The sequence below is a fragment of the Drosophila albomicans genome, chromosome 2L (genome assembly GCF_009650485.2).
Source record: "Drosophila albomicans strain 15112-1751.03 chromosome 2L, ASM965048v2, whole genome shotgun sequence".
NCBI classification, from domain to species: Eukaryota; Metazoa; Arthropoda; class Insecta; order Diptera; family Drosophilidae; genus Drosophila; species Drosophila albomicans.
In genome coordinates this window covers 7618966-7630550 of record NC_047628.2, presented here as the reverse complement: position 1 = coordinate 7630550, position 11585 = coordinate 7618966, and the positions used below count along the sequence as shown (strand labels likewise).

Here is an 11585-nt window from a genome sequence, read left to right as displayed (position 1 = left end):
ATTAACATTGACTGACTTGCATTTATTTATTCTAAGTAAATAAACAGTTACACAAATTACGATAACAAAAATAATGGTTAATAGTTAGAATGCCTCCCTCAGAATAGAAAGCCAACTCTATTGACTGATAAGCGTAAATACATTTGTTTTTATTCTATTTATTTCGAGAATTGAAAGATCAGAAGATTTGGTGATATTGTGTTGTGTGAGCATGCGCCTAGCATGAGCATGAATTAGGCATTTGATTTCGATTTGTAATCAGTGCGAGCGAGAGAGCGCAATGGGGGCGCACAACTGATAACAGAACTGCGCCAGCAGGTAGCTCTCTAAGACAGTCCAAAGCGATCGACGACAACACCAGCAACAGCAACAGCAAACCGCGACAGCAACAGCGACAGCGATCGACGATTTCTATAGCATCCGATCCTGTTCTGCTTTCAGTTTACGCTTTGGCTTCGCTGCGTGCGGTTGTCTGCGTTTGACGTGCTCTCAACAACACAAATAATATACGAAAAGAAAACCCATAAAACGAAAAGCGATTGAATATTACAAGTGTCGCGCTCCCTCTTAATAAAATAAAACACAATATTTTAAATTAAATTATGTAAGTTTAATAATACATTTGACCGAGTGCGTGAATAACTTCCATCCAAACAAGAAAATATATTAAGACTAATGAAAACACGTGTGTGCGAGCTTTTCAAAATATGTACATTTTCCCACATTTTACCGGCTATTTTGTGTTTTTGTATGAAGTATTCTCTCAGTTTCCCTTCAGTTTTCTCTCTCAACATTTTAGTGGGTCAGTGCACTGTTCGCTGGGTTCATTGTCACCTTGACGTTCCGTCAGTTGTCTCTTTCATGATTCTCTAAAATTTCGCCTTTCTTGCTTTGATCGCGTTTCTTACATTTACCACCAAAAAAAAAAAAAAAAACTCAGCTCTTTTCTTTATACCACTTTCGAAAGCAGCAGAAAGAACTACGTCAACAACACAACAAAAATATAATAAAATTCTTCAGTTCTGCGACAAGCTATTCTCTTTTTCCATTTTTCGACAGTTTCGTTGGTTGTCCCCGAAAGACGAATAAGACCAAGAAGAAAAGAAAAAAAAAAAAAACACACACGCATGGCAAATATTTTTAGATCAGCTCTCATTATCGGTTTTTGTTTTCATACGCAGCTTCTTAAAGTGGTTCCCATGTAATATTTCGTGAGATTAATGTTCCAAGTACGTTGTGTTCTTGGATTAATATCAATTTAAATCAAGAACTATTCTCAACACTTTACGAATCGTACGAGCACAGCACATGTCTAGACTTATACGCTTCTTATCAAAAAGCCGGTTTCCTGCTCCATGCTCAGTTTCTGAGTTTCTCGCCACAGCTAATAAAACTACACAAACTACTGTCTATAGAGGCAAACATACGATTTCTCATACTCACATACATATATACATATTTGTACGTTTATATGTAGGAGGTATTAATACAAACTTATATACATTTCTATATTATGAGCTCGATCAAATATTATGTAGATCTATGCATGTTGCTTATAGCTCAACCTGTGTGGAGTGTTATTTCGATTGTTTCTCTTCGCTCTGACATAAGCAGTCAGAGATTCTATAATACTCATTATATATAAGTCGCATCGAACTTAATTATTAAAATCGAATTCTCTGCTTATCAATAGCAAAGTCATGATTGTTATTACAAGCGTTCAAAATTTGTTATTTATGACAACATTTTACTGTTCATTTGTTTTCAAAATTGATAGTTTGTTTTCCGCCGCAATTTCTTGACAATTCTAGCCAATTTTAGAAATATTTCAAAACGAGTTTCCTCAACTAAAAATAGCACAAACTGCTGTCGTTCATTATTTGTGATTTATTCTACCACACAAAGCCTTCTAGCAATCTCATAATGATGTCGAACTTAATTGCTTTGAAAAATTTGTAAACTCATTGTATGCTTTCGAACTATATACTATATTTACTTTCCATATTCAAGAATGAATTCATTTAATAGCTTTCGCTAAAACAAAATCACAACACAATTAAAATACATTTACGACGTTTTTATTGAAGAAGCGTGTGCATTAGTTGACTGTCAATCAGTCAATTTGTGTCGTAGTACTCGTAAATTGCATAGCCCGAGGCCTTCTCCATCAATCAATCAGATCTAATCATAGGCGGAACTTTGGCTACTAAGTAACGTTACCGGGCAACTGGAAATTTTTCCAACTAAACATGAAAAATCAGCTGGTCTCAGACTTGTCAATAAACTTTGGACTTTTCATTCGTTCATTTTCATTGTGAACTAAAAAATCGGTTTGCTTGTTTATTTTGGTATTTGTGCTTATCACACGAAACATACGAAATGGTTTGCCCGCTTCTTTTATTGATTAATAAAAAATTATGAACAGGTGTAAATAGTACATATGTACATATATATATATGTGTATGTTCACACTAGATATCGAGATAGCCGTCGCAGCCCTTTGTACCCGAAAAGGAAAGAAAAAAAGAACTTAGCTCGTATGTTGACTATCGTAAGCCAAGACTTCGGTAGTCTGGCATTATCAAATATAAGTTCTAGATAAGATCAAAGGTGCTCTATGATTTCACAACTAATGACATGTCAAAGCTTACGGGAAACACGAATTTCCCACCTTGATAACTGCAATGATATAATATTTAACCAAACTATCTTTTGTACTTCTTTAAATCTTTCAATTTCTAGAATTATTTACCATAAATTTGACAGTAGTAGTAAAATATAATAAAAATTTCCCACCATAATAACTACTATGATATAATATTTAACCAAACTATATTTTATACTTATTTTAGCCTCTCAATTTTTACAATTATTTAAATTTGCTAGCAGGTGTAAATTAATTTTGTTGGCAATTATGTCAGAAATCTTGTTCTCTGCTGCTATTAAAACGCAATAAAAGCAAACAAAAATTTATGTTAATTGGCTAATTATTGAATAGAAAAAAGTGATTGTCCAAATTATTCTTCCCATTTAATTCAATGTATAATTTCAAACGAATTATTTTCATATTAGTGACAATAAGTATAAAAATAATTTTTATGTAATTTATTAAAGTAAAGTTCTAAAGTTAGATAATTCATTGAAATAATTTTTTTTGCAAATATTTAATTGTAAATTCCAAAAAAGGAATTATTTACTTTACACTTGGAATAGATAATTATTTTTATTGATGGCACTTTAAGCTATTGATCTTATTTAATTACAAATTCACTTAAGAATGATTTACCACTTTTGCTGCAATTTCCTGTATTTTTATTTATAAGTTGACTTGGTTTTACACCGCTGCCATTATTTATAGCAAAGTAGTATGGTAGCTACCTTAAAAGCGGTTCAGCACTTGAAGCCATAGTGTGCCATAAATTTTGATATAGTATGTATGTATAGTATAATTATTTACAGCCACACTGTGCCGCCTCTAATCAGGTGTTAAGTCATAATTTAAACATAACGATAAGAAGCTGCAAGGTGCCGAGTATAAAACGTGTGACGATAACCTTGACACTGCACCCCTTTCCTACCTCTATCGTTGTACTTTAGTCACAGGTCGTATGATTACGTTAGAAAGTCACATTCTAAATTCAGTTAATCCAAAGACTGCAATTCGCTGAACTAATCGTTTTTCTAACTCAATTTCAGTTTACACAGCAGACTGAGAAATGGCCGCAAATCCAAACGAAGCTCTCCTAAATCGCCCAGGCCCCAATCGCCTGAGGCCCGCAGAAAACTATAGGACTACCAATCCCGAGGAGGCCGTCAAGATCCGCATGTCCAAGGAGGGTCTTGGTGCCGAGGAACCCATCTCCATACCCGGTCTGCTCAAGCGCAGCGCCAACAATTATCCCGACTATCCGGCTCTGCGTACCAAGAATGGAAAAAACGGAGGCTACACCACAGTCACCTACAAGTAAGTGTCCGACTCTCGGCTAACTCAATCAGCGCCTCGTTTAACCAATCAACCTCAATCGACCGACAGGCAATACGAGCAAAAGGTTCATCAGACGGCCAAGGCATTCGTCAAACTTGGCCTGCAGGAGCATCATTCGGTGGGTGTGTTGGCGTTCAACTGCGCCGAATGGTTCTACTCAGCCATGGGTGCGATTCATGCACGTGGCATCATTGCCGGCATCTACACGACCAATTCCGCTGAGGCTGTGCTGCATGTTCTCGCAGATTCGCGGGCACAAATTGTCATTGTGGATGACTCGAAGCAGATGGACAAAATTCAATCGATTCGCGACAAATTGCCACTGCTTAAGGCGGCCATTCAAATCCAGGAGCCGTATCCAGCTTACTTGAAAAAGGAGGATGGCTACTACAGGGTGAGTTCACATCCATTTTATACTCGACACAATTTGGCTGCCGTGAGGAAATGTATGTGACAAAAGGAGGTATCTTCGACCTCTTAAAGTATATACATTTTTTATCAGTGTCCACGACAGAAATAAAATAGTCAAGTCCGTCTATCCGCCTGTCCATATGAACACCAACATCTCAGAGACTAGAAGAGATAAACATACAATTTCTGTTAACATCACTTGATGTTGCTGCACACAAAACCTAAAAATTTAATTGCAATCAATTAAACTTGGAAGTTATTCATGAAATTATTTTATGCGGCTACACATTCCGCATCTTCACAGCTGTGGTTAACAATCTCGAATATTTTGTTGTATATTTTTATATCAATATACCAAGTAAAGCTTTTGATATATTTTAATAGTTTTCGGTATATTCATTTTGTATATTTTAGCAATATTACCGCAATATTTTAATTAAAATTGGTATATTAGTATACTAATGTACCATATAAAATGTTTGGTATATCTTAGTATTTTATCAATTTGTTAATTTTGAATATTTTATCAAAAGTACTGTAATATTTTGATTTATTTAAGAAAGGGAATATTTGGTATTTATTTAGTACACCAACATACCAAAAGTTATACCAATATACCAAATATAACTTTTGGTATGTTGTGGTATTCTTAGTTTTATTAATTTGGTGTATTTTGACACTTTTACTTTTGTTGAAAATGCGTGCCAGGTATCCCACAGTCGATCACACTCGACTCTAGATTTTTTACTTGTTTCTCTTACATTTTAACTGATTAATTGCTTCGTTCTGTGACAGTGGTCGGAGATTGAGGCCATGAACGTCAGCGATGTGGAGGACGAATACAAGCGGCGCTTGGAGAGCGTTGCCATCAACGAGTGCTGCTCGCTGGTCTACACCTCGGGCACCGTGGGCATGCCCAAGGGTGTGATGCTCTCACACGATAACATTGCCTTCAATACGCGTGTCATTGCCAAGGGTTTGGAGAAGGTGGTGATGGGATCGGAGGCAATGGTCAGCTATCTGCCGCTGTCCCATGTGGCTGCCCAAACTGTGGATGTCTATACGGTTGCCTCGATGGCCGGTTGCATTTGGTTTGCCGATAAGGATGCGCTGAAGGGCACGTTGGTCAAGTCACTGCAGGATGCGCATCCGACGCGTTTCATGGGCGTGCCGCGTGTGTTTGAGAAGTTCCAGGAGCGCATGGTTGCCGTTGCCAGCTCCAGTGGCAGCTTTAGCAAAATGATTGCCGGCTGGGCCAAGGGCATCACACTGAAGCACTACATGGAGAATCAAGGGTAAGTGCGAGAGGAGTCAGTTCCATCTCTCAGCTTTCCTTTTGCTTTCTTGCATTACTGCATTCGCCAAAGGACGACACGGCACACAAAGAACAAAAAATACTTCAACTTTAACTTTTGTGTGCGCATAAATTATGCAAAAAGGATGCACAGTTAAAGTGGCTGCAACGGCTTAAACCATCCACCCATCCACCCACCTCCCACTTCTGGCTGCTTGGCTGCCTGGGTGAAAGCAATCCCTGCGAAGCACTGCCGCGTTTCGTACGCTAAATTATGCAAGCGAAGCGGCCAAAGGCAGCCAGCGGCGTGCTCTGGTTTAAGCCAAAATCACAGGCAACAACATTACTCATACGTCAGGTTGTACACGTTACGGCTACCAACAGCATGCTGGATGCTGGATCCGTGATGCTACAAGCTCATGCATGCGGGCACGTCCTGCGCATGAGACAGTCCTCTGCTCTCCCACAACTTCTGCAATTTCGTGGCAGTCATTTGCCAGAGTGTTGTAGAGCTATTGCCGCAACTTCAAGTTTGCCAGTGATTAGTGCACTTTCGGCTTTGCCTTAAAGCGCGGCCAGTCTAGACTATTCAACTCGATTAGCTATCTCCAGCCAAATGTGAAGTGCTCTGTATGTTAAACATCTCTGATTAAGCATAGGAACTAGAATATCATACATACACAACACTTTTGTATTAACCACTTATTTATATACTTTGTGACGTAGTAGTTGTTTTTAAAATTTTGCACTCATAACAAGTGATATTTATTGTTAGATTTATACCACAGATACTTTCCCTAGAACTAGAACTAGAATCTCTATTTACACAACTTCGTGAAATACATATACGACATCAAATATGCATTATTTATTATTTTGATTACTCTTTGTGAAAAAACTTTATACTACAATAATAATATAATATTTCATAGCCTGCATATTTCCATTTTGACATGTTTTTCAAATAGACAACAACTCACAGCTATGTCTCCCGCTTTGGGGACATCAATTGCATATTAATTAGGACTTTCAACTTATGCTTATTCACATATAGTACTTGTATACTTAATTCATACCCAATCCCATCTCTGACAAGAAGCCTTCCCGGCGAGCACATGGTCAACTTGGCTGTCAAGTGCATTATCCTTGGCCAATGCAATTATCAAGTTTGCCAGCTAAAACTAATCAACAATTCCAATTAAACTTTTGCTAACCAACTTTCCTTCACTTGCAGCAAAAGCAGCGGAGGTTTCCGCTACAAGATTGCCAAGTCCCTGGTCATGTCCAAGGTGAAGGCAGCCCTGGGCTTTGATCGTGTGGTCAGCCTGGTGAGCGCTGCCGCTCCCATGTCACCGGAGACCAAGAAGTACTTCCTCAGCCTGGATCTGAAGATATTGGATGCCTTTGGCATGTCCGAGACTGGCGGTTGTCACACGCTTTGCCAGCCCGACTGCACGCTCTTGAACACCATTGGCAAATCGATGCCCGGCTGTGAGTCCAAGATTATCAATCCCGATGAGAATGGACATGGTGAGCTGTGCATTCGTGGCCGTCACGTCTTCATGGGCTATGTGTCCAACAAGGAGAAGACCGAAGAATCGCTGGACGATGATTGTTGGTTGCACTCTGGTGATTTGGGCTACATCGATGACAAGGGCTACGTGTGTCTGACGGGTCGCTCCAAGGAGCTCATCATCACAGCCGGTGGTGAGAATATTCCGCCTGTGCACATCGAGAACATTATCAAAAAGGAGCTCGATGGCATTTCCAATGCTTTCCTTGTGGGTGAACAGCGCAAGTATCTGACGGTTCTGGTTTCCATCAAGGTAAGTCTTAAGTTGTTGGTTTATCAATTCAACAGATTTTAATGGAATTTTATTTTGCAGACGGAGGTCGACAAGGACACTGGTGCACCGTTGGATGAGTTGACACACGAGTCGACGGTTTGGATGAAATCTCTGGGAGTTGAGCACAAGACACTCTCGGAGATATTGAATGCTGGTCCCTGTCCCAAGGTGTTCAAGTCCATCGAGGATGGCATCAAGCGTGCCAACAAACAATCCATCTCGAATGCCCAGAAAGTGCAGAAGTTCGCCATTCTGCCCCATGACTTCTCCATTGTCACCGGGGAATTGGGTCCCACTCTGAAGGTGAAGCGCAATGTGGTTAACAAAATGTATGCCGAGATGATCGACAAGCTTTATGCATAAATCGATGGAAGGCGTAGCTGATGAAGAAACCAAAAGAAAACCAAAATTATCCAGATACCAGAGCAAAGGGAACTTGAGCTTTAAAATGAAATGAATTTAACGGACTTTCAAGCCATTGAGTGCCAGCTAAAAACTACTACTACTACAATACTTAATATACACCTATTCTACCATATATATATAGCATATAGAGCGGAGAAAGGAGAGGGTTATTCACTCAATTTGTATGAGTGATGATGATTAACTTTGATGATGATGATGATGATTACAATGATGCTGTTGATGATGAAGTTTATGATTATTATTTCTAATGCGTCCTGATAGCTTGCCTGCAGCTTTTCCCATTCAACAAAAAAACTATATTTGAGTAGACATTTTTAGATCATAAGTTATACATTTTATGTTAATTTGTTTTATTTACTGAAACGCAAGGAGAAGTTTTATTATTTACATAATTCTATAATCCAATTGTTTTGAATTATTACAAATAAAATTGCATATAGATTTATAATGTGTTGCGCATTTTGTTACACTTATTAATTCCAGTTTAGTAGACATTTTTTAACTGATTAAACTTCGATCTACATCAAAAGTCGAAAAATTTATTTGTATATTTAGTTATATACTCTAAACAGTTTGTACCTCGATACAAAAGGGTTTAATCGCTAAGATCTTTTACATTTTTGTTGTTTATATAGAAATCATTCATATAGACATCGAAGAATTTTGAAACATAGGTTTATTTTTGTTTCCTTTTCTTTTTTTGAAATTTAATATTTAAATTCTTCGTTCATCTCAAGTTAAAAATAATTTTTTAAAAAAAATATCAACACTTTTATACTGAAACTTTTGCAATCACGTAAAGCTAAACTTTAGCGCAATGCAATTTCTAAAATTATTTTCAACTTTTACGAAGCTTAAAAAAAATTACTAAGTGAGTGATTATTATGTAGAATGTGATTTTGCTGAATAACACAACAGATTTATTTTGATTTATATTAATCTAATGCTTTCATTTTTATAAACAAATGTTTTATTTATGCTCAATTGCTTAGAAACAAACTCTCAATCGAAATTTAGTCACTTTCTTTCAAGATATGTGTCTTATCTCTTTATGAAACCTATAAATATGAATAATCTCGATTAATGCTTTTAAGTAGGAACATCAGCGAACCCATTCAGTCCAACTAATGCTACTCCAAAGGCTGATCTGTGTCACTTTCAGCTTCTCCTTCAGCTGGAAGGCCCTTCTCCAGACGCTCGGCCACTCGCTGCATTAGCTCCTCCATGCTCATCTCGATCTTGACGCAGGCATGTCGATGGATGTCATAGCGCTGCTCGAGTCCACATTGGATGCGCTCACAGCTAAGGCTGAGGCTGAACCAGCTGCTGACATCCTTGAAGCCGGGACGACACTCGCACTCGTTGTGGGCAATACAATGACTGTGCTCCGGGCAGCCGCCATGGCAGATGGGACGGCAAATGAGTTGATGCTGTTGGTTGGGATGATGCGAGTGCTCGTAGCCTCGCATGCAGCGACATTTGTTGGGCTCCAGGCAATAGCTGTGCGGCGGACATGGCTCCTGGCAAATGGGTTCACAGAAGCCAAAGATAATGGTGCGATAGCCTGGACAACAGATCTGCACAGTGTCCCAACGCACACGCTCCTCATACACAATATACAGCTGCTCTCCTGCATGGGGATTGCTGGAGTTACCAATGATCTTTGTTTTCGTCACTGGCACTTGGTACTTGACGCTGATGTTCTTCTGGCAATGACCATTGGTAATGGTCATGGTCTGTGTCTCTCCCAGCATCAGAAGCAGCGCCAGGCCAATCATCATCAGTCCCAGCATACTTAACTTGACTTGACACCACTCAGACACTGTCCACTAGAAGCTGACCAAATGCTGATAAAAAGTGAAAGCACAATTCTTTTGTCTCAACTCTTCTCGGGGTCAGACGATAATTCCCTGTTTTGCACTCTCTTATCTCTCTCACTCCCGTCACAACATTGGAAATCTTTGCAGACTCTGCGACTGAAGCGTAGACTCAGTCTCAAACTAAATCAGAGACTGCCAATGATTTTCAGAATGGAACTTCAGCATCAACTGCGGTTGCAACTGCGTCCAAGTCTGACTGCATCGAACATGTTTGATAAGAACTCCAGTCACAAGAACATACTATAAATCATACTTTAATACTTTAGAATTTTTAATAGAAATGCAATAGCAAATGTTGGTATATCGAATGAAGTATTAATTCAAAAAATTCACCAAAGAGTAGACAATTTATCAGATTGTCAGTCAGAGCAAATAAGACCCGTATGAGTTTTTGCCATACAAAAGTGTTTCTAATCTGATCGCAAACAAATTATTAGGAATTATGGATACTATAGATATTACTATATGTTTCAAAAAATCATTAGCTTCAACATTACGCTTGCTAATTGATTTTGAAAGCAAATTCGATCTGCGTAAAAACATTACAAGTGTTGTTAATAACTTTATCTCTTATAGTCTCCGATCCGATCCAATGTTTCACACGGAGAGACAGACGACAGACGGATATCAGAGATGCCTCCTTCTGCATTTTACATACACTGAGGGATACCCTCAGGGTATAAAAATATTAAAATGAATTCTCGGTACCCATGTATTTTGACTAAAACAAAATAACTTTTTTAGAACACACAAATATACATAATAATACAATAAAACAAGTAAGAAAGCTACAGTCGAGTGTACTCGACTGTGAGATACCCGCTACCCATTTTGAATAAAAGCAATATATTTTGCGGTATTATTCTCAAAATATACCACATATACTGAAAAATACTAAAAATATACCAAATGGTATATGAGGTATATCGATATAGTACCGCATTCAAAATATACCATAAACGGCACAATATACGAGATTGTCAGCCAAAGCAACTAAGAGCCCTAGTAAGTAGGCGTTCTTGCCCATACAAAAGTATTTCTTTAATAACTTCGACAGTTTTTATCTGATCGCAACCAAATTTTCAGGAATCATAACTACTATAGTTCTTACTGTATGTACCAAAATGCGTAACTCTAGCTTTAAAATTACGCTTGTTATTCGATTTTTTTGATTTGCGGGGGCGGAAGGAGGCGTGTCAAAAATTTGAAACAAACTTGATCTGCGTGCAAACATAACAAATGCTCTATCTCTTATAGTCTCTGAGCTCTATCTCTTATAGTCTCTGAGATCTAGGTGTTCATGCGGACGGACGGACAGACACTCAGACGGACAGACACACAGACGGACAGACGGACATGGCTAGATCGTCTCGGCTGTTGACGCTGATCAAGAATATATATACTTTATGGGGTCGGAGATGCCTTCTTCTACCTGTTACTTACATTTCCTGCCGGCACAAAGTTATAATACCCTTCTACCCTATGGGTAGCGGGTATAAATGCCATTATTCAACTTTGTATTCAATATATCTTACAAAGTATATAACACTTAAAGGGATATATATAGCGGTTATAAGGGATATATATAGCGGTTAGAAATATTCCATCGACCCCTATTGTTTTTATACGCGCTACCCAAAGGTTGAAGGGTATTATAACTTTGTGGGTAGCGGGGTAGCAGATATCTCACAGTCGAGCACACTTCACTGTAGCTTTCTTACTTGTTTTGTTTTTTTTTAAAT

The 11585-nt window shown here is 38.4% G+C and overlaps 2 protein-coding genes across 2 annotated transcripts; one reads left to right on the top strand and one right to left on the bottom strand.

Moving 5' to 3' along the window:
• Positions 1 to 443: 443 nt before the first annotated feature.
• LOC117564419 (very long-chain-fatty-acid--CoA ligase bubblegum) lies at positions 444 to 8411 on the top strand. The gene is made up of 6 exons (XM_034243151.2): positions 444 to 604; positions 3697 to 3964; positions 4034 to 4379; positions 5192 to 5691; positions 6925 to 7516; positions 7577 to 8411. The coding sequence occupies exons 2-6, from the start codon at positions 3717 to 3719 to the stop codon at positions 7898 to 7900; spliced, it is 2010 nt and encodes a 669-aa protein (XP_034099042.1). The 5' UTR covers positions 444 to 604; positions 3697 to 3716; the 3' UTR covers positions 7901 to 8411.
• A 541-nt stretch (positions 8412 to 8952) lies between these two features.
• LOC117564427 (protein kinase C-binding protein NELL1-like) lies at positions 8953 to 9968 on the bottom strand. Its single transcript, XM_034243161.2, has one exon. It carries the CDS (start codon positions 9754 to 9756, stop codon positions 9094 to 9096), a length of 663 nt encoding a protein of 220 aa, XP_034099052.2. The 5' UTR covers positions 9757 to 9968; the 3' UTR covers positions 8953 to 9093.
• Between the last annotated feature and the right edge of the window lie 1617 nt (positions 9969 to 11585).

What these genes read in the sequence shown, in the direction of transcription:
- LOC117564419 (XM_034243151.2), top strand. Translation starts at nt 3,717, where the DNA reads ATGGCCGCAAATCCAAACGAAGCTCTCCTAAATCGCCCAGGCCCCAAT. An exon ending in AGGAGGATGGCTACTACAGG is followed by an intron (nt 4,380 to 5,191) that starts GTGAGTTCACAT and finishes GTTCTGTGACAG; the next exon opens with TGGTCGGAGATTGAGGCCAT. An exon ending in CACTACATGGAGAATCAAGG is followed by an intron (nt 5,692 to 6,924) that starts GTAAGTGCGAGA and finishes CTTCACTTGCAG; the next exon opens with CAAAAGCAGCGGAGGTTTCC.
- LOC117564427 (XM_034243161.2), bottom strand. Translation starts at nt 9,756, where the DNA reads ATGCTGGGACTGATGATGATTGGCCTGGCGCTGCTTCTGATGCTGGGA.